We start from the raw sequence: 21,259 nt of genomic DNA, 5'->3' as shown, positions 1-21,259 counted from the left end.
TGTTAGAGAGTCTACAAAACACATTTCACACAGTATTATTGACATTTGTGAATAACAATTCTCCGCAAGCTGACTCAGACAAACTCCTACAACACTAGGAGAGAGAGCCAGTTCTTACCCAGAATCAGAACACTGTGGGTGGGAGAAAAGAGCACTTTTTTACCCTTACTATTTCCTAAAATAAAACTTGCTAAATTTTAAGGGAATGAAAAGCCCTAAAAATAGGAAAGGCAGAAAAGCAGTTAGACTCTCTTCCTTGCCTCCTAATCTCTACCTCATTTATATGCAACCCATGCAAAGCAAATTTTCAGGTGCATGAGAAGAATGTGCAAGTTAGAAAGGGTGTAAGACAGACCCCCTATTTTTGTTTTGAACTGAAGCTTCAGAAATGAGTGAATGGTACCTTGATCATTATAAATCTCCACATCTGTTTTATTTGGCTTGGAACTGAGGTACCAGTACACTACTGAAATGTAACCAAAAATGTTTTTTCAGAATAATGCAGGTTATTTCCTAAAAAGTATTGTATTGCAGGAACAGCATTTCTCTTTTAGAGCAAGAACTAATAAGAATTTAATTTTACATAGTTTATGTACATAATGTACATAAATTCTTCATCTTGAGGCCGCATATTACTAAATTTAAAAAAAGCTCTTTGATAAAACTACAGAAAAGAGTTAGTTCCTTCTCTCCAAGGTCAAGCAGAAATACAAACCAGTAGAATTCCTGGAAAACTTGCATAATTTAGTATTCTCTCACCTGGACCACCAAGGTTGTCACTGTTCTTATTCTCATTTTCAATCTCTTTCAGTACTTCTCTCAAAGCTTCCCATTTTGGATTACTTTCTAGAACCAATTCCCTTTTCAGTTCTGAAACAAAGTAAGGTTGAACATAGCAGCTCTTGCAGGCAAAATACTCTTCAGATTTTAAGTCAGTGGTTAGATGTCAATAGTGTGATGGTTGTTGGCATATATGATATTCAACAGCCTACATATGCAACTTGTTATGCTAATGAGATGGAGAACACTCTTAAATTTAAAAATGGAGATAAATGCTTTTGTGAAGCAAAACACTGAAGTATGCACTCATTCTTCAATTCTGAAACTCCTGAATATATTTTTTTAATAAAAGCAACCACAGCCTCCTACTCTTTCACATAAGATAATAGAGATGAAGCTAAACATCAATGTAATGCAAGAACAATTTCACAAAAGCTCTTCCAGTGATCAGCTGAGCAAGCTTAGGAGAATCCCTTACTTCGTGACTCTTACGTAGTTTATCATATGCTTTTGGAGCTAAGATTACATCTCAATTTATCCCAGCTAACAGACTGAGATCCTGAGCTGTGGAAGTTCAAGCAGGGAACCAGAGTACAAGTAATAATATGCAAAGCACTTGGAATCGTGTGACACTCTTAAACTTAAAATTAGGAATGATCAGTACCATTTTCCTTCTTTACATCACGTTTCTCAGAGCCTGAGCCTTTGCCTTTCTGATTCAGTTTCTCATCTGCAATGCGATAAACTCGAGCCCGAGCATTCACAAACATTGAAGTACTGGAGTCAAGGAACAGCCAGCCTGGAGAGGAAATGAGAAGGAAGCAGGAGTAGTTTGACATCTGCAATGTGTACGTGTTCCAATCCTCTGCAATAAAAGCCCCAGATCTTCAGCTGGAATACCTGCCCTACCTGCTTACTGTGTAATCATCAGCTTAATAGAAGACAAAAATGTGATGCAAATCGCACTCTGTTAAGTAACAGCAGTTAAGTGGGAAGATGAAAGAATTATCTGTCAATAAAAACCTACGTCCTTATGGCTGGTTGTGTAAAACCTAATTAGGTACCTTCATATGTTTGGGAATGATAATTAAAAACATCAACATTGCACCGTTTCATGCATTAACTTGTGTGGTTATTCCATGTTTACCTGAATTCTCACCAAAAGCTTTTTCACTAGCTTTCAGTGACTCCAGGAGATTAAGGAAAGTGACACAATCATACTGGGTTAGATACAGTAGCAAAGTACGTAGGATCTTCAAATCCTGGACCAAAGACTTTGTTTTAGCTCCGAGCTGATGCCAGAGAGGATCTAAATAATGGCGGATTGTCTGGAAATTAAAATTGGAAAGTTTGGAGAGTCAAACATACAGCATTGCATTGTAGCTTCTATCAAGCTGAGAATGCACTTTAACTTTACAAGGGACGCTCTGGTTTCCCAAAGTTATCCCAGATACCAAATTAAATATGTACTGGTGAGATATTTGTTTTGATATAAGTTACCATATTTTAGCAAAGTTAACATAATATAGATGTCTTTATGAAACACATTTCAACAATTAGGATACATAATTTAATGCTTTCATCTCCATCTAATAACAAAATACTGGTAAAATTACAAAAAAACACCCTTATTTTACTGGTACTGGCCTGTTGTACTTTGTATCTAGTGTCCTTTACTTAAGTACAGAAAAAACCATTATAATGTTATTTAGTTTCCAAAATCAAGATAGGTACCATGAAGATGTGCAACTTAGAGAGGCTAAGAAAGAACCTTCAAATATTTAAAGTACAGAAAGCCTTCCATCCAGATTAAATCACAGTTAACCACTAACTGTGTTGCACTATGACAATTGATTTCACCCTAAGGAAAGCACATGTGTACCACACATTTCAGATCTGTCAAAAATAACAGTGAACCCAAAGTTATTGACAAATATAATGATTAAAGATACAACAGATGCATCCATGTGCATATTGTCTATTACATACAGTGCTTCTCCTACTAGAGAAAATAAAAAACACAAGCAAGAAATTCAAAAGGAAAAGGGAAGTATGTGTATGGCAATTACTGATACTTATCTCCAAAGTATTCTGAGCTGAAGTTGCAGCTGTCTTTTTAATAACAGCAGCAACAATTATTATTATAACCACGAACTGGGGTGTTCTTACTCTTGGGACTTTGGAAATGAAGGAAGAACAATAATACCAATACATCAAAAACCCTACTGGCAAGTGTCACATCACCATTACATCCCCTAGTACCAGTAATAAACATGTCAAGGGACAGCACTCAACTGCTCCTTGTTATTTATTTTGCAAATAACATTTCTGTTTGCATGGCAGGCACTTTGGAGATCTATATCCTGTTACTTAGACACTGCAGAACAATCAAAATTGTTACCTTGTCAAAAGGTTTAGCAATAGCATTCTCTAAAGATAGATCTTCTACTTCAAGAGCTGGGTTGTAACGTTTCAGTTCCTTCAGACATGCGTTCAGAATGTCCAGGATTGCAGTCTGGATAGCAAGCATAGCAGGGGTCATTGCCACGTGGATTTCCACCACTTCAGGTTTATGCTTCTCTAAAAACGAGTGCACTGCTATATGAAATCTAAGAGAAAAACAGCTTCTTAAGATTGACATGGATAGTTTTATTGGACTTAGAATTATTCAAAAGTTTGTACAAACTACAATTACAATTATTTAAAATGTAAACAACTAAGTTAATTCCAAAAGCAGCTTCTACTGATGTGAGGATCTCATGAACAGCCTTGGAAAACCATCTGTTCCACAATTGTGACTGTAGTCATTCTAGTCATGTGAGCCTACAGTGCTGGTGAATGATCCATGGAAAATTACTGCACTGGATTCTGCATCATCATCACACATAACAAATATTAAAATAAGCCCAAAAAATCATATAAGGGAGAAACTGGAAGGGGTTCATAAATTCTCTGAAATCCCATGGCTGCACCAGCAGATTTTATGATGTTCCAGCTTGCAATGACAACCTGCAGGTCCTTGCTGGAACCCAAGAAGGGTTGTCCTTGGAGCCACTCCAGCTGCACAGATCCAGAGAGGCCACCTGACTCTTCCTGACAAGAGGAGGCTCAGAGAACCTGATTGCTGCTGACCTCTGCAAATCCACTGATATTTCCCTCACTGCAGCCTGCAGCCCCAGGTCTTTTCATGGAAGTCAAGGAAGGAAATCTAGAGAGCTTCTACTCAACCTTTGCTACCCCAGGTATGTCCACTTCTACTTCCCTGGGATACTGAAAGACTGTTAAGGAATTCACAGTGCAGAGGAGCCATTCATTAAGGAGGAATGAAACACATTCCAGCCTGGACTAACGGAACAAATGAGCAGAGCTCCTGCCCAGGGCAAAAGCACTGACTGGGTCATCAGAGTGTTCAGTTCCATCTGTGGATCTGCTCCTGGAAGAATCTGTGCATGCTACATTTTGGCAATTAATTTTTTAACAGCCATCAAGAAATGTTCTTCATACACAGCATATGTGTGTAAGAAGATTAAAATACTCTGTCATGTAGAAAGAGATGCACGGAGTTTCATAACAGCTGGAAACAAACACATCCATGAATACCAGAACTGAGAGACTGTTTTCCTGTCATTTCACGGCTTAAGTTCTCTTGTTTAGCAAGAGAAGTTTTTCTTAAACTGTTAAGAATGTCATTTTGTGCTGTGATTTCTGTTGACTAACAGGAGAGCTCTGCCATAAGGTTCATTCCCTTAATACAGTCAACTGCAGTCCATTTTCAAAAATACTCTCAGAAATTCAGCATCTTTAACACCACTTCTGTCAAAAACTGAAAAAATTTTGTTTGGGAATAGAGGAAGGAACACAGATTAGCAGTGTGACTGCATACACTTCATTTTCTTAGAAACCTGCTATAACATCCTTCATCTTTCCTCTAAGTTTAACTCTCCAGTGAAGTAAAGAAGTGCCTCACCTTGGCCACAGATAAAGCTTCCCAACAAAAAGATTTTTCATCACTCTTTCCACATGACAAAAGCCAGTGTTAAATGCAACTGCATTATCTGTAAAAGCTTTAATGAAGCCTTGCTTGTTCTTCTGGCGATAAAGTCGCAAGATGAACGCTTCCTGACAGGACTCAATGATTCTGTGTGCTTTGTACACCAAAATGCCTGGCAAGAGAAAAAAAATAATCAAGTTAAAAAAAAAAATCAAAAATACAGAAAGGTCCAGGTTTGTACAGATTTTTCATCACAACTGTCTTGTTCTTCTACTGTTGTTTAAATACAGGAATTTAAGTCTTCTAAAATGAAGGTTGAACAAACATTCTGTGGTCAAAACAAGTAACTCCTCAGTTTCAGTACCATGAACAGAACTGGGTTAATAATGCACCTTTAACAGAAAAAAAAAAAGCTTGTGAATGAGTGGCAGAATTTACTAGCTAGGAAAATTCTGTACTACTGAGGCATAACTTGAACTTGAGTCTTTTAAAAGCAGGAAAGCAGATGCACAAAATAACACACTGTCACAACAAAGCAAGTTTGATGTGTTCGAGGCTGTGATAGTTGAATTCTTTTGTTTAGAGAAATTCTGGAATTACAGACTTGTCAAGTAACTTTCATTGGTAACAGTTCAAGTGTTTACACAATCAAAGAACTTCTGAAAACATTTATTTTGCTTTTCTCTCCCACATTCACACTCAAGGACAGCAAGTATTATCAAATATATGAGCACACCACCAGTTTTCTTCTTGGTTATGGGTGCAGTAGGAATAAAAAGACTTATCAAGCACATTTCAATAAAGAGAAATGAAACAAGAGTTTAATTTAATTATGTGGTTGAGGCAAACATTCCCGGAGTTCACAGTTCACTCAGCCAAGATTTGCTATACCAAGGCTTGTTTTTTCCTCATGCTAATCATGTTAAACAGCACTCAGCATTATTTTCCCTCTCCCCCTACTGAATTCAGGCCTATGTGGAATCTGTTCACAGCTTCCAGGGGAATCATAAATGCCTTTCTAAAATGGAAGCAAAGGACATCAAACACCACAGGTTTTACCTTGTGCCTACATAAGCTAATAAACTTACAGAGCATTTAATTCCTGTAACAAGTCTCTTCAACTCAGCACACAGCCATTGATTTTATGTGCCTTTGCTTGCTAAATGAAAAAGGATCCAAAAAATAGACTTCCATATAACTGCTCACCATTCATAATTAAGTCCTTAAATAATCCACTACAAGGTATTTTTCTATCTAGAATTTGTCAAACCTGTCCTATGAAGCAAATTTTTCAGTACATAATAATGATCATCTCTGAACACCTTCCAAATTTTTCAAGATGTGACCCCAGACGGACATGACAGGAAAGACAGAATTTCTAACAGGTCAGTAAGACTGTGTTTATTGTAATACCTCCCTGCTTATGAAGGGAGTTCACACCTGCTCTGCAGGCCTTGGTAGAAACAACTTGCCACTTTTTACTACACCAACTTGCATCAGTTTCACTGTGCTGTCAAGTACATCATTCCTACTCAGCTAAAACCACCAGGAATAATTCTGCTTTACTGCAGTGGTAATTTCTTATCCTCATTTAGCTGGATTTATGAGTTCATCAGATGTTAATTCACGCTGATTTTACAAATGACATTTTTAACACCTAGAAAGGCTTTTGCTGTTATCTCCTCATGAAACACTACTACAAGATTTTGCTGTACAATCTCACACACAGACAAGGCACACAGACCCAGGTGTTGGGAGGCTGGGAATGAAGCCACCAGTCGATTGCAGCTGCTCTCACACCGACCTCTGGTGGCAATGCAAAACCTGTCACAGTTCTGTGGCACTAAAGGACAGCACCAGTTTTAAAACTTTACAGTATTTCTTTTTTTCATCTTTTTTTCTTTTTTTTTCATCTTTGGTAGGGTAGAAAGGTAAAGAGGAAGAAGTCAAGGGAAAAAGAGAAATTAACACAGGTTGTCCAGAAAATCTGTGAACTTCTTTTGAACTTAGAAATCTGGTGTGCTTCAACTCCAGCATAAAAGTGTTCAAAATGTTTTAGAGTAGAACTTGCTGTAGCTTGACTAAAAGGAAGGAGGTACAGCTTCTGAAGCAGAAACTCACATTCATTTAAGCATACAATATTCAGCTATGTTTAATCATTAAGATGTTAATACTTAAAAAACAGTAAAGTATTCTTAAATCCCTGGCTCTTAGAACTCTCTTTTCTCTTTTTCCAGTTCTCCAGGCTGTAACAGAGTTTCCAGCTTAGACAGGAAGATAAAAACAAGAGTGGCTGGGGGAGAAGGGGAACAGAGCACAAGAAGAGAAGGGTAACTCTCACATCTTCCATGTATAACTTTTATATAACTACAAAAAAAGGTTGCAAGCTATTCTCCAAATCTTTACAATTACAGTAACAGCATTACTTTGTAATACTGCTATTTGCATAGTATCCAAGTGTGTCAATACAAAGATTAGTGAGGTATTTTTTTATGAGAAGTTGTTAATGCAAAAATATAGGTAGTATGCACGGCTCATAAAGCATGACATCTAAAATCTGTTTTAATGATAGGCCAGTGTTCAATAGACCCCAGGACACTATTTCACCAAGTGCAATCAGTTATTTTTCTTTGAAAGTCTTTTTAAACTGTATGATTAAATAAGGCAAATGAGTTGAGAAGGGAAAAAAAAAAGGAACAAAAGAACTACATATTTGCTCCTTTCACCTCAGTCTTCATGGGGGGAAAAAAAAGGAATAATTCTTCAACCTCAATACCTGTTAGTATAGAATTTTTTTTTAAGCTTTGTGTATTTTCAAACAGAATACTCCTACCTTTATTTCATTAAGCTCTTACCAGTAATGAGATTGGCAGGAATTCTATCAGTAAGGAAATCTACCACAAGGATCCGACTTGTTGCAAAGATGACTCCTCCTTGTGTATAAAATTCATATCGAGTATTATTTGCAATTTCATTGGTAACACGTCGAGGGAGATGAACAACTCCATCTGACCTCAGCTGATCAATAAAATACTCCTAAACCAAACACAATAAATACACAAGACATTATTGTGGTATTCAGAGAAAGGGATCCATAAAGCACCTTTATTTCACTCTGGTAATTTATATACTCTGGTAATTTTGAAGAGCTGTTAGTATAAGATACTAAAAGAAGTCAGAATTATTATGATTTTTTCTTCTTTGACATACTTTTTTCAGTTTCAAACTCATCTAGGTGATTTAAAAAATCTAGATAGTAGTACTAGACAATACTTACATAAAAATGAGCAACTGACTTCAAAGAGATTACATTTTCTTATATTTCAATATCTCATTTTCACAGAAAATGCAATTTTAATACTACCTTAAGAACAGAGAACTGGGAAGAGATCATCTTTTAGTGCCATCACCTATAGTATGACTATAGAGATGACTACAGCAGGTAGATCATATACACCAAGCTTAATCTTATAAACTAGAGCTGTGATCTTTATTCACCTAGGGTTGCTATAAAAGGTCCCCCAAGACCTCCCCTTCCTGATGGTGGGAAATTTGCCTGGTTCCAGAGAAAAAAGAGTAGGTTTTTTTTGTGCAATTAGGAACAAACCCATCAAGCCTGACAAGCATGTTTCATTCCTTTCTCCTCACTGGTTACTTAAAAGTTATGTATTTGTTTTAGCTCATTAGTGTTACTAGGACTTCATTGTTCTGCAGGAGTAGAAACCAAACTGCCCCGATCCTGAATGTGCGTGGTTTGACAGCTTCCCCAGGACCTGGGGGTGGACAACAAGCTGTCCCTGAGCCAGCAGTGCCTTGTGGCCAAGAAGGCCAAGGAGATCCTGGGGTGCATCAGGAAGAGCGTTGCCAGCAGGTCAGGGAGGCAACCCCTCTCTTGTGAGTAGGAGCTGAGGCTGTTGAGCCTCCAGAGGAGATGGCTGAGAGGAGACCTCAGCAGGGCCTGTCAGTGTGAGCAGGGAGGGCTCCGAGCAGGGACCGGGCTCTGCTCCCGGGGCCCAGCAATGGCACAGGAGGAACGGGCAGGAATTGATGCCCGGGAAGTTCCACCTGAACATGAGGAAGAACTTCCTCCCTGTGAGTGACCGAGCCCTGGGACAGATTGTCCAGAGAGGCTGTGGAGTCTCCCTTGCTGGAGATACTCCAGAACCATCCGGACAAAATCCTGTGCTGTGTGCTCGGGAACGACCCTGCCTGGGCAGGGAATGAGAGATGAGCCACAGTGCTCCCTACCAGCCTGACCCGTTCCGTGGTTCCGTGCCGGGGCCGGTGCACAGCGCCCGGGCCGCCCCCCGCGCTGCCCTCACCGGAGCCCGCACACCCTCCCGCCAGCCCGCGGAGCCGCTCCGCCGGCCGGGGCAGCCACAGAGCCGCCGGCCGCCCCCAGGACGCGCCCGCCGCAGCCGGGAAGGGAAGGGGCGGGCGCTGGCAGCTGCCCTCACCTCCTCGGCGGGGCTGGTGTTGAGCACGAGCACGAGGCTGGCGGGCTCGCAGTAGAGGCGCAGGAAGCGCAGCAGCAGGCGGTCGATGCCGAGCCCGCGGGCGCACACGACGAGCCCGTCGCGGTGGAACAGCTCCAGGAAGATCTGGCTCTCGTGCTCCAGCAGCGCCGCCATCGCGGCACCGCGCACGCGCACGCGCGCGCGCCCCGACAGCGCCCCCTGCCGGGCCCCCGCGCGGTCCTCCAGGGCGGGCCGTTTCCCGCCCCGCGCGCGGGGGTCCCGGGGCGCGCGGACGGGAGGGTCCCTGAGGGAAACGTCCGTCCCCTCACGGATACCCACAGCGGGCGGGGACGGGACCCCACACACGGGCTCCTACTCCAGCTGAGCCTCCGCTTCTCCCCGTGCGGGGAGTGTGTGCAGAGTGGAAATGCGAGGTAGCCGGTTTTTTCCAATCATTTCGTGTTTGTGTTAGGTACGAGGAAAAGGTCTTTCACCCATAGGGTGGGCACTGAACAGGGCCCTCAGGGCAGTGGTCACGGCCCCGAGGCTGACGGTGCTTCAGGAGCATTCGGATGCCCTCAGGCACAGGGCGGGATTGTTAGAGTGTCCTGTGCAGGACCAGGAGCTGGATCGATGGTTCTTGTGAGTCCTTCCTACTCAGAATATTCTGTAATTCCATTACTTTTTTTACTGGGTAGTTGCATTTTTTAAGCACCAAACCCAAACTCTCCTGAGCACTCCTCTCACAAGGCACCGGCCCCTCGCCGTTTCCGTGGTGCCCGCCCCGGTCAGTGCGCAAAACGCAGTTTGTGTCCAGAGGGTGAAGGCGCCCCTCAGAGCTGCTTTCAGAAACAGCTGGAAATGCAGGGCACTCCTCAGTCTTTCCCTGCAATTCAGCCGAGCATCATGGAATCACAGAAGGGCTTGGGATGGAAAAGACCCTCACATCTTCCAGTTCCACGCCCTGTCGTGGCAGGGACACCTCCCCGTGGCCCAGGCTGCTCAGAGCCCCCGGGGTGGCCCCGGTTCGGCCCCCGGTTCGGCTGGGTCAAGATCCCGCTCTGGCAAGGGAAGGTGAAGGCTGCCGGCTCAGTGTGCAGGGCTGCTGGGCATGGGGGCAGCGCAGCGCCCGCTCCTTCCATCCTGGGAACCTGCGCAAAATGTTCCCATCACTTGTGTTTACTCTGGGCACTGATTCCAGTTATCTCTGTCAATAATCCCTTCTTTGGGTAAAATGCCATTCTTTGGGTAAAATGCCGTTATCAGGCGTTGAGTCAACGGTCAAATATATTCAAATAAACACTTTCAGTTCTTTGTTTCGTGCTGTCACCTGTGGGCAGCTGCAGCGGGGGTTCCTTTGGGTTTCCGTGTTTTTCTAATGAGGGAAAATAAAGCACACGCTGCCAACGTGTTCCTTTACTGCACACTGGTTCCAGTCAGCACAGTTAATGAAGAGGCACTTTGCAAAGCATTATTTGTAAATTTTCCACACAGTCGGAATTATGCTTAAGAGCATTTTAAATTAATGTAGGAAAAATGCAGATAATTTACAATGTTTGTCTTTGTATTTTAAAATGCAGTACAGGTCCTCAGAGCAAAGTAGAAAACAAGTCTTTAAAAACAGGCAAAAATTAATAAAATATAGGCACTAGTCTTGATTTTTCTCATGCATGTTTAATGTTTATGAAATTTTATGCTGATACCTAAACAATTTTTTCTTTGCAAGTTGGGTCACATTGCTAACTGTTGTGGCAAATACCATGCTTTGATTCTCGTTTTTATTTGGCTGCTAATAAGCTCTCTGATGTTTGCTTTAAAAACTTATTTAAGACCATAAAAATGTCAGGAAATCAGTTGGTTTTTTTTTTTTGACAACTTTTCATTTTTGTGGACTGCAGGTCATTTAATTGAGCAAAACAAAGACTTACACAGTGACACAATGATTACCATTTACATTGATTGCTGTTTTTGAATACTATATGGCAAACTGAAGCCCAATAAGGTTACTTCTTTGAGGAATTTCAGTATTCAGAATTGTCCATATAGTTCAGGATGCAGCCATTTCCTTGCCCTACTGTTTCCTACAGAAAGTAGACAGAATCTTTCCTAATGGTCCAGATACAATATTTCAGGCATCCCTGTATTACAATTTTATTTTTACTCGATATATTTTTATATATTTTTACTTGGGCTAAATGTTGTATCAATGTAAAGCTGTTGTGAGATGTCCTTCTTGTGGGTACATATCTGTTAGCCAGCAGAGGGCTGTCATTTCTTACCTTTGGAGACCAGAATTTAGGCCTAAATATTGCAATTTATTTTTGTGCAATTTTTTCTTTGCAAAACACTAGATTAATATTGAAAAAAAAAATCATAATCACACAAGAAACAACCTGAATAGGAACAAGAGAAATAAAATTTGTCTAAGAATTAGCTATTTAATTTTAAAGTTGGGAATAATAGGCTGAGAGAATGTTATTCAGGGGAGTGCATGAACACATTTCTATATCCAACAACGAAGGTTGGTTTTAATTTTAAACATGTTTTTTATGTAATTTTCGGAGTTTCATTCCATATAAAATAGTAAGCACACACAAATTCTAAGTTACTTTCAAACTGATAGATGATATGAGATGATCAGTACAGCCCATTATCAACCTCCCAAGGAAGACATTTACTTGTGTATTTTAAAAATGCATTAACAGATCTATTTATTTTATCATATCAACACTCAATGAAAGTCAGGTTAATTGCCTGGGAGTGCAATAGAACAAATCCCTGGAGGGGGGATTAGCATTTGGCTCACTCCTTGTTATTTGGATCAGCAATGTTAATGTTAGTCTTTATGATACACTTTTGACAACTAATTTGTTTTTAAATTTTAATGTTTACAAGTTATTTCTCATTACTGTGAAAGAGGAAAATGCTAAAATCATGACTAAGTCATTAATCTGCTCATTTGGGTAATGACAACAGTCTTGTCTGAAGACAGTAACAGATCTTTTGTGCCATATTCATAAACTTTTATTACTGGTCATGTAAAGAGCTGCAGAGGACTCCTTGTGAGAAGAAAAACAATATTTAAATAACTTACATAAAAACATGGTGAGATTGCCAACTCTGTGGATTTTTTATTGTGTCTTTGGTTTGCTTTGTTGTTTGGATTTAGAAATACTGGTATTTGTCTTTTTTTAAGTATACATTGGAAATTGAAAAAAATGTGGTTTATAATCTGGAAATTTATTAGAACCTGTGTTTCAGCCACATTTATTCATATTCTTAGGATAGGTAGCTTTGAGGGGTGCACTTTCTGTGATCTGTAATTGGCTGAAATAGATTTTTTTCCAGCAGTCTACATAGAGAACATTCTTTATAAGTTCAAAAATATTACCCCTATAAAAGAAAACCTAATTATTCTTTTCAATGAGGCTATTGTAAAAATTAAATATGACATGGTTTTGCTGGGTAAAAAATGAACTGCAATAAAAGAGCTGATATTTGGGCTCTGGTCTGATGGATAGGGAACATTAGTAAGGGAAAGGTGAGTTCTCATCCTGCACAGGCCCTGCCAGACCAGGACACCCTAAAGGAAAAAAAAAAAAAAAAAAAAAAAAAAGTGGGAAAGGCAAGATTCAGATAATCATAAACCCAAACCCTAATTACACAAATACCATTTATAGGCAGCTGTGTGGACTTTTCAAACAAAGTAAAAAGCAGAAGTTGTTGCTTACAAACAACTGCAATAATGATTTATTACTGTGAGCCTTTGATAAATGAAACTGTTTGTGGAATTTTAGTTTTTGAGGTTGTAATGAGATGGAATGTTCCTGAAGAAAGGAAAAGGAGTGTTAGTGCTTGAAGTCCAAAGCTCTTCTGCAGTAATATTTGAGCTGGTACTATTTCTGGGAATTATATACCTAGAGAGAATCAAGGCTGGCACATCAGCAGTGATGACTTTTGGACAGAATTTGGAGTAGTAGATAAATGCATATTGCATTGTCTAATTTTATTCAGAACACAATTTTGAGCATTGGTATGATGAAACTCAGAAAGAGTTGTTGGGGTTGATTAGGAAGAGTAGGGAGATAACCTCTGCTGTATCAGCAGGTAGGCTGCTGCAGGGAAAGGAAATGAAATGTTGAAAATATTCTGAATTATCCATTAACAGATTAGTGTAGTACAGACACAGCCAAATAGATTGAGATTATTTCATATACAGAAATGAAAGCAAGACATACAATATTCTAAAATAATTTGATTTTTTTAGTCTAAGATTAGTAGCTTTTTATTTTATCCACCTTAATTTAGGTGGGTAAACCATTAAAGCTAATTGCTATCATTAATGATCTCCGAATCCACGACCCCATTACCCTCTTTGACCCTATGATCAGTCTCTTTGGAGCTTGAAAAAAATTGACATTGCTTGAATGGAGTTACAGGTTTTCAGGTTTCCTAAATTTTCTAGTCATAAAATTAGGATAACTTCTGGGCTAAAGAAACTGTATCATTGTATTTTGTAACAACTGTAACGATGCTGCCAGCCCTAAGTGCTACTTCTGCAATTGGGGAGCTTGGGCAGAAATCAATTCCAAAGTGCTCATCCACAGAGGTGTGCTGCAAAGGAACCTGGAAGACAGGAGGGCATGAAAACTTTTCCTATGCAGTGGTTTAATTTTCTCTTGAATCTTGAACTTTGAGTTCTTAGGCAGTATTGCACTTTGCTTTGCTGTCAGTTTATCATGATTTGCCTCTGATGCTCTGAAGCAAGACTATTACTAGATATGGTTTCCATAGCAATTACAACTGTCTGAATATGCTTGGAACTGCTTTCTCATTGTTTCTATTTTTCCCAAGGATTTTTATTTACCAGATGAATGGTGCAAGGTAACTTTATAAGAGGGCTGCAAAGGGGATTTGTTGAGTGCTTTTGGGAAAGGGACCAGCAATCTTAGCCATGGTGTTTGTCAAAACCATAGTGAATAATTTGGCAATTAAAAAACGACCTCTATTATCTCCCCACATCTGTAGTCTAATGGAATATGTAAGAGTGCCTCTTCACAGGGCATTGGTTTCATGCAGCTAGGTCAGAGTTTGAGCTGGAAGTGGTTGAGATGTGTGCACATGCTTCATTTTCCTGGCTCTTCAGAGTGGAGTCAAATGGAGCAAGTAGTGTCATAGCTTGTGAAATCCTTTTTGCTTGTGCACTACCAAAGGAGGATCAGATGCTCTTTGTGGTCCCTGAAGTTTGCTGTGATATGAAAAGAAAGTACTGGCAAGTAGATTTGGTCCAGTTCTGTGCTGGCTTTTGCCCTTTTGATCATGATCCCTTGACAGGATTTCCAAGTCATGACAAAATTCTCTATCATGTCTATTATCTATGTATCATTTTCTGAGTTATACTCTAGGGATACAGCAGCAATTAATTGTTTCACACAGTGACTTTTACAAATCACAGAAACTTCTTTTGGAAGTTAAATTAATTCAGTGCTGGGAATTGCCCAGTAGCTCACTGTGAAGTTATTGGAACAAAACCAGAAAAGCATGTCTCATACACAGAGGTGAAACTACTAGAGAAAGGACTAAACTACTAGAGTTCTTCATCAGAAATAAATATCTGTCTTGACTCTTCTTACACTTTGTCAAATTTGATTCAGAGGATGGGTTATTACTTGCTATTTCCTGGCAGATTTTTTACTGCATAATCTCTTGGTCCCCCTAGTTCTAATATTTTGTCTCTCCTCCCTTGCCCACCCTCTATTGACATGTAATTTGTGGTTTCCCCCAACCAAGGTAGGGCTCTAACGTTTTTCAGAGAGTTACACCTTGTATCTGATTATTTGCAGTTTGTTTTGTGTCAACTTCTTTTGTACTCATACAGCCAAAAAACAGTGAGCTACGCAGATTTGTTATGAGATAAAGTGTCTGACTCTCTACAAGGGCACAGATGGAATGGTGCTACTTTCACAGTGGATGTGCTACTAAAATTTAAAAGGAACAGCATGAAAAACATCTTATCTGTAAGCGAAGATTCTCACTGAAATGTCTGTCTTTGGAATCCAAAAATGGTGACTGAATTCCTAAGGTGTTTGTTAAGGAATTAACTCAAGCTGTTCAGCTCTTTTTCAGACTTACTGTGATGGATAAACTGAATTTTCTTTGGATTTTTTTAAAAAATATTTTTCTTATGAGAAATAGATCTGTGTAGAATTTCTGCTGAAGTTTGTCAGCACTTTTCAGAGTAACTACTTACTTTGTAAAGGCACTTTAGACAAGAATTTAGAATTGAATTCTAGCCTCAGTCACAAGATGTGGAAATGCTGGTGCTGTGGATCCTAAGGATTCAAAGTTAATTGCAGTAATTTACTGCTGAGCTGTGTGGTGCACAAAATCAAAATATATAGACTGTCAAGAAAATCTACAGTCAAGCGTATTCATTTTAACAAATGAATGGTACAATTTCAGTACCATTAATAACTCATTATGGTTATTATTTCTTCTGCTATGGCTCCTTTGACACACTCATGGTGCACCAAATTTGCCTTTTGTTCTTCCTTTGTGCTCTTATCAACCACTGTCTCCCCTCTGCAGGCTCTTCACAGACATCAGTCCTCTTCACCCTGTACAAAACCCATTTTACTTCTGCAAACAACACCTGGCAGGGCTCCTCTCGGGGTATGGGGCCCATGGGGTGAGAGACAGAGGCCAGTCTTTCTCCAGGGGCTGTGGGACTGACACCCCTTACAGATGGATACAATTCAAAAATATCTTCAGGGAAACTTGAACTAATTTTTTTCTGGATTTTACAGTACCCCCTTTTGAAAGCTTTTTTGGCTACAATACATTACAGTGTGGCCCTCCTGTGCTGTCAGACTGTAGGGGGATAGAATATAAGAAAATAAAGATAGTGTAGAAAGTAATCTCACCCCTATATATATAAAAGAGTGGGGTGGCTGGTTGAGAACTGGAGTCAGTTGACTGCTTTGTGAGGAAGAGTGAGTTAGTGCTCAGAGGAGTAGCCTACAAGAAGACACCAAAAAGGTATGAAACTTTCGTGATAAGCAGACAACAGGATGGAGCTCCTGCAGTAAAATGACATCAGGCTATGTGCTTAACTCTGGGTCTTGCCTTCCTGGAGAGCCTCCAGTAGTGTCACTTATGGACAGAGAGCTGCAGATGGAAAAATTCTCTGTACTGAGTCCCTCTACATCCTTTTTTTTCAGTGTTGTTGCTCAAACCCTATTCTCTCTTTGCAGACCTATCCTAATCATTACATTTTTGATTTTTCTTGTTCCTCTAATGAGCAGAAAACTCTTCAGAAGAAGCACAAAACTGCCGTAGAGGTGGTCACCTATAATCTAAGTCTATTTATTAATCCTTGCAAATTGTTGCTAAGTAAATTAAGTTAAATTAATCAACTTAGTCTTTAGTATACGGAGCTTTAATTTTATACCTTTTTTTTTTATTTCAATGAAACTCTTACTACTTTTGGATAATAGGATGCAGATATCATCATCCTCACAGGAAAGCTGTGAGGAAGGAAAACAGTAATATATATATAACATATATGAAAAATTGATGTTGCTAAAATTCAGAGGGAAGGTTGGTACTTTGAATGTGGCAATATATATTGGGCAGCTCTTCTGATTTGGAAGAGTTTTAGAAAATATATCTTGATCTAACTTTTTAGCCTTTGAAGCTTTACCACATGACCCCATTTGCAAATATTCATAACCCTGTAAAAGAGCTACATAATGAGGTTCTTAAAAACCCTTGAACATTGATTAAAGTACTTTAGAATCCAAAGAATCATATTCCTATTCATGCATAATGAAACAACAGCCTTTACATTAAAACTGGTTACCTGCAAAGTCTTACAGGCTTTTTACTTTTTATTTCCCTCTACTCTAAGGCTGGTGTTTGATTTCACCTGCAGTCAAATTTCCCATTTAGATTACCAGGGAAATTTGGATTATGCTTTCAATACCTTATTTAAAATGCTCAGGGATTAGAAAAGGAATAGATAAATGAGTGGGAAACAAGCAAATTGAGGTGTTTGTACTGTCCTTTGTCCTTTTTTTAACTAGAATCACCTGTCTCAAAGATAGCCTTTAATCATATATTTTTTTCAATAAAAAATAGGAAACACCAAATGATTTCTAATGTCATATTTTGGAAACATTTGGATTTTAATGGTATGCATCAAGGTAATGAAAATACATAGGTTAAGGCTGATTAAATGTGTGTAATTATGTGGTTTCTAAGCAACATAGGCAACACAGTGTATCACTATAAAGTATTAATCGTAGCAGTTGTAATAGTCAGCAACTCTTTTGTTGTTTGGTTTGTCATGTAATAATGTCTTAATACTTTCTCAATATTTATCCTGATTAACATGATTTTTAATCCTCTGCTTTTGGGGGACAAAATAGTTGCAGCTTTATTGGACAAATTACTTGGTCTTTCTAGTTGATGTCTCTTGGCACCTTCTTGAAAAGCCTAAGAGAACTTCCAGCTGTAAACTGCACAGTGTAATCTTTTTATGATGGAGGAATATGGTTTCAATATCTACATGGCTAATCTTGGTAGTAACTGAAGGTTGCAAATTCATACAGAGGGTCTTTAGATACAGATGCAAAGTAGTTTGATAGTATAAGTCCAATATCTCTTGAATAGGTGTGCATATCACAGAAAAACCTGTCATGATTGGCACTAATTGCCAACCTTCTTGGCAGATTCTGAAACATGGCCCAAAGAGTGATGGGACAAAGACGAACTCTTGCATCCACCCATGTTCAGAGGCAGCTGTTTCTTGTCAGGATTGACAGCTGTTAGTGGGGTGGCATATGAACCTTGGAAGGTCTTTTCCTTTGGCTTTTTTCTTCATGCTTTCTGTGGATTTTGGTTTTTAGTGTTTCATAGTAATATGAATACTTCTGAGAGAAACCAAGATCACTTCAGGACGTAATAAAATAAAATCAAGTGGATACTGTTCCAGAAATTTCATACAATAAAAAAGGTTGCAGACGAGATGAGGTATTTTTCTTGTCAGTCATATCTTGAAAGTTGCTATTTTGACTTCTACCAGGAGGAAGGAATGCCATAACGTTTCTCAGTGTGGAAGATGAATTCAGGGGAGTGAAGTGGTGGTGAATCATCTCAATAGGACAATAAGGAATATCCTTTGTAGGAAAACAATCATGATGCTATTCTATTTTTTCCCCCCTTGGGCCCCAGAATGCTATTTAAAAATACATATTTTGGATGATTTTTAGGATATTTTCTCTACTTAGTTTTTTCTTTTGCCTATATGTATTAATATAGTCCAAAACCACTATTTTAATAAGCAGCTGGTTTTGGTTGTCATGCTGACATTCATCATGCAGATTTGGATAGAAGTTTCTGTGAGCAATTCCTTACTTTTCTCTTAGGACTTCTGGCTTTCACACTGAAAATTAATTTAAAACTAATTAAAAGATGAAAATACTTAGGATCATTTATAGTTTTAATTAAATTAAAAGACTTGAGGGAAGGTTTGTGGTCATTTTTGACCACTACGCATTTCAGTTGAAAATTAATGGGAAATAAGTTTCCAGAGTCATTTGTGAGTAGTCCCATGAGTCACGTTACTTCTGCTTTTTCTGAAAACTTCAGTGAATGTGGGCTGGGATAATCTCATAGAGAAGTTTTAAATTTAAATGTGGCTTATGAGAAATACCTTCTTCAAACACCGAGGTTTGTTGGAAACATCCAAATACACTGAGAAGTTTTACGAAGAGTTCCATACTAAAGCCCAAGGAACTTTTATCTTGGTGCATTTAGGTTTGTAGCCCTGTATTGGTACATGTGGTTTAATATGCTATCCCAAAGTACAATGTATGGTCAAAAATATAAGCATTCATTTTTTCTTGGTGGTGTGGCACAGAGGTTTATGTTGAGTGCATATTTTTGGTGCTGGTCTTTGATGTCCAAGCTATCCCAAAGCTCTCAAAAGGACAAAGATTCTGTAACAAGGAAATAAGGGCCAATCCCACAGTTGTCTCCAGAATTCATGAGGACGTTTTTTGTAGTGTTGTGAAAAGTTACTTGGTTCAACTGACCTAAAAGTAGTTCTGGCTTGGTTTACTTTAATGGCATTAGATTATGGAAACATTGCAGATCCAAGTTCTGTGTTACATGAATGAGACAAACTCTGCTGCTCTGCATTTTTATGTCATCCAAATTGTATTGAAAATGCTTCCTGCTAAGAGGTACCACTAGGCTGAAAATCAAATATATTTAGTATTATGTATGGTGTGCTCACTGAGGACGCTTTTGCAAGGTGTTCAAGCTCTTACAGCACAAAGAAAGAGAATAGAAAGAAAATTAGATAGCTGATTCTGCACCACTTGGTACAAATGTGAACTGCTGAAGTATGGACCAGTTTGGGAGAATACTATGGGTAAATAAAATAAAAGAGGAGAATATAAATAAAAACACTGGGTATATTGTTCCTGCTCTTGGTGAAGTTGTGTAAAGCACATATGAAAGGAAATATGTGGTAAGTAAAACGTAAACATCTAAGGCTAAATCATTATCAAAGACAGAAGATGAACTGAGCTGACATTTCACAAGGAATCTCATCTTCCACAAGATGGAGCTGTGTGATTTCTGCTTTTGGAAGCATTCAGTCTATTAGTAAACGATTCTTTGATTCTGTACAAGGACAGGAGAATCACAGTGATCTATCATTGCTTTCTTTCTTAGATGCTAAGGAACTGCTGCAATTTAATTCTAGATGGTCGTGTGGGTGCTAAAAATATTTAATTTAACATGAAGGCCTCTGAATCTAGAAGAAAAGCTGTATTAAAAAGAAAAGAAGAAAAAGAAAACCATTACCTTTCTCTGTGAAGATCACAGCAATTTGCCTACTATGTGAGGGCTTGTCAGCTTTTCTTTATTTACTCACTTTGATTATGACTGCAATGCAGATTTCTTTGGAATGGTTTCTTATCACTTATGCTCTGCAAGATCTGAATGAGGGAGGGATATGACTGCCTAAATGATAATTCAAACAAGTGTTTTGAGTAACAGTGATGGACCTCCAGTTCTGGAGTGTTTATTAGGTCTGAGCAGATGTAAGTGAAGTACTTCATCAGTAGAATGCAATACTGTCTTTGGAAGCAATGACTGGAAAAGACCAAGGATTCATAGTAGTAGAAAAATAACAGAACACGAGGTCCCGGTGTGATGCCTTTGCATACAAAGGTAATGCAATCCTTTTCCTGAATAAGCAGGGGAACTAAACAGGGGTAAGGACTGAGGGGAGCTTGTTTTTCCTTGTTAGGTGACATTGGTGAGACTGGCTGAGGAGACAGGAAAGAAACACAGCATAACCTTCAGAGCCAGGGGCTACCATCAGCAGAACTGGGCAGAGGTGAGGAGCCAGCATCACTGGGAATCTCTCAGATGTGAGCCAAGGAACATCAGACAAAGGCCTGCAAAGGTACAAGAGTTCTTTCACAGTGTATCAAGCATTCAAAAAGGTTCAGGTTACTCAGGTGTTAGCACGGGATGTGTCACCAGCAACCCCAGTGCCAACTGAGCAATTCCCAGCAGGGCTCCTGTGCATGCAGCCAGAACAGGCTGTGATTGCCTGTGGCCTCCTGGAGCACGTGCTGGCACCCCAAGGAACTCCTTTAACTTGCCCTGGAGAATGCAAACAGCAACTTGTGTGCAGCCTTGTTAACTCACCGTAAGTGCCACAGTGCCAGTTTCCAACCTGAGCCTGGGTTTTACTGTTTCAGATTATAGTGGGTCATGATTATAAACACTTTGGAACTTTAACGAATTTGTATGATTACAGTGTATATGCTGAAGCTTGGTTTCAAATGAAGTTATGTCCAATCAAATTACAGCTCCCTTCTTCATTCACTTTTCATTGCTAATACCTACAAAACATACTGCTGACCACTCCCCTGTTTCCCAGCCTGTGGCTGGCAGAAAAACGGGAGACCTGTAATTGCTTCCAAATTCCATGCAAGAGGATTGTGTG

General features: G+C 39.3%; 1 protein-coding gene across 1 annotated transcript in view; it reads right to left on the bottom strand.

Moving 5' to 3' along the window:
* The window catches only part of ERCC4 (ERCC excision repair 4, endonuclease catalytic subunit), a gene marked incomplete at its 5' end in the record, with an annotated part of 12,458 nt that extends 3,056 nt beyond the window's left edge, over positions 1–9,402 (bottom strand). The window contains 8 exons of the mRNA XM_084216592.1: positions 119–132; positions 716–870; positions 1,445–1,579; positions 1,928–2,108; positions 3,182–3,389; positions 4,748–4,943; positions 7,627–7,807; positions 9,229–9,402. Coding sequence (XP_084072718.1) covers positions 119–132; positions 716–870; positions 1,445–1,579; positions 1,928–2,108; positions 3,182–3,389; positions 4,748–4,943; positions 7,627–7,807; positions 9,229–9,402 — 1,244 coding nt within the window. The remainder of the gene's footprint in view (positions 1–118; positions 133–715; positions 871–1,444; positions 1,580–1,927; positions 2,109–3,181; positions 3,390–4,747; positions 4,944–7,626; positions 7,808–9,228) is intronic.
* Positions 9,403–21,259: the final 11,857 nt, after the last annotated feature.

This window comes from Fringilla coelebs (genome assembly GCF_963513975.1).
Source record: "Fringilla coelebs genome assembly, chromosome: 16".
In the NCBI taxonomy this organism is placed as follows: domain Eukaryota; kingdom Metazoa; phylum Chordata; class Aves; order Passeriformes; family Fringillidae; genus Fringilla; species Fringilla coelebs.
The sequence above is the reverse complement of the archived record's forward strand: the minus strand, read 5'-3'. Positions and strand labels throughout refer to the sequence as shown.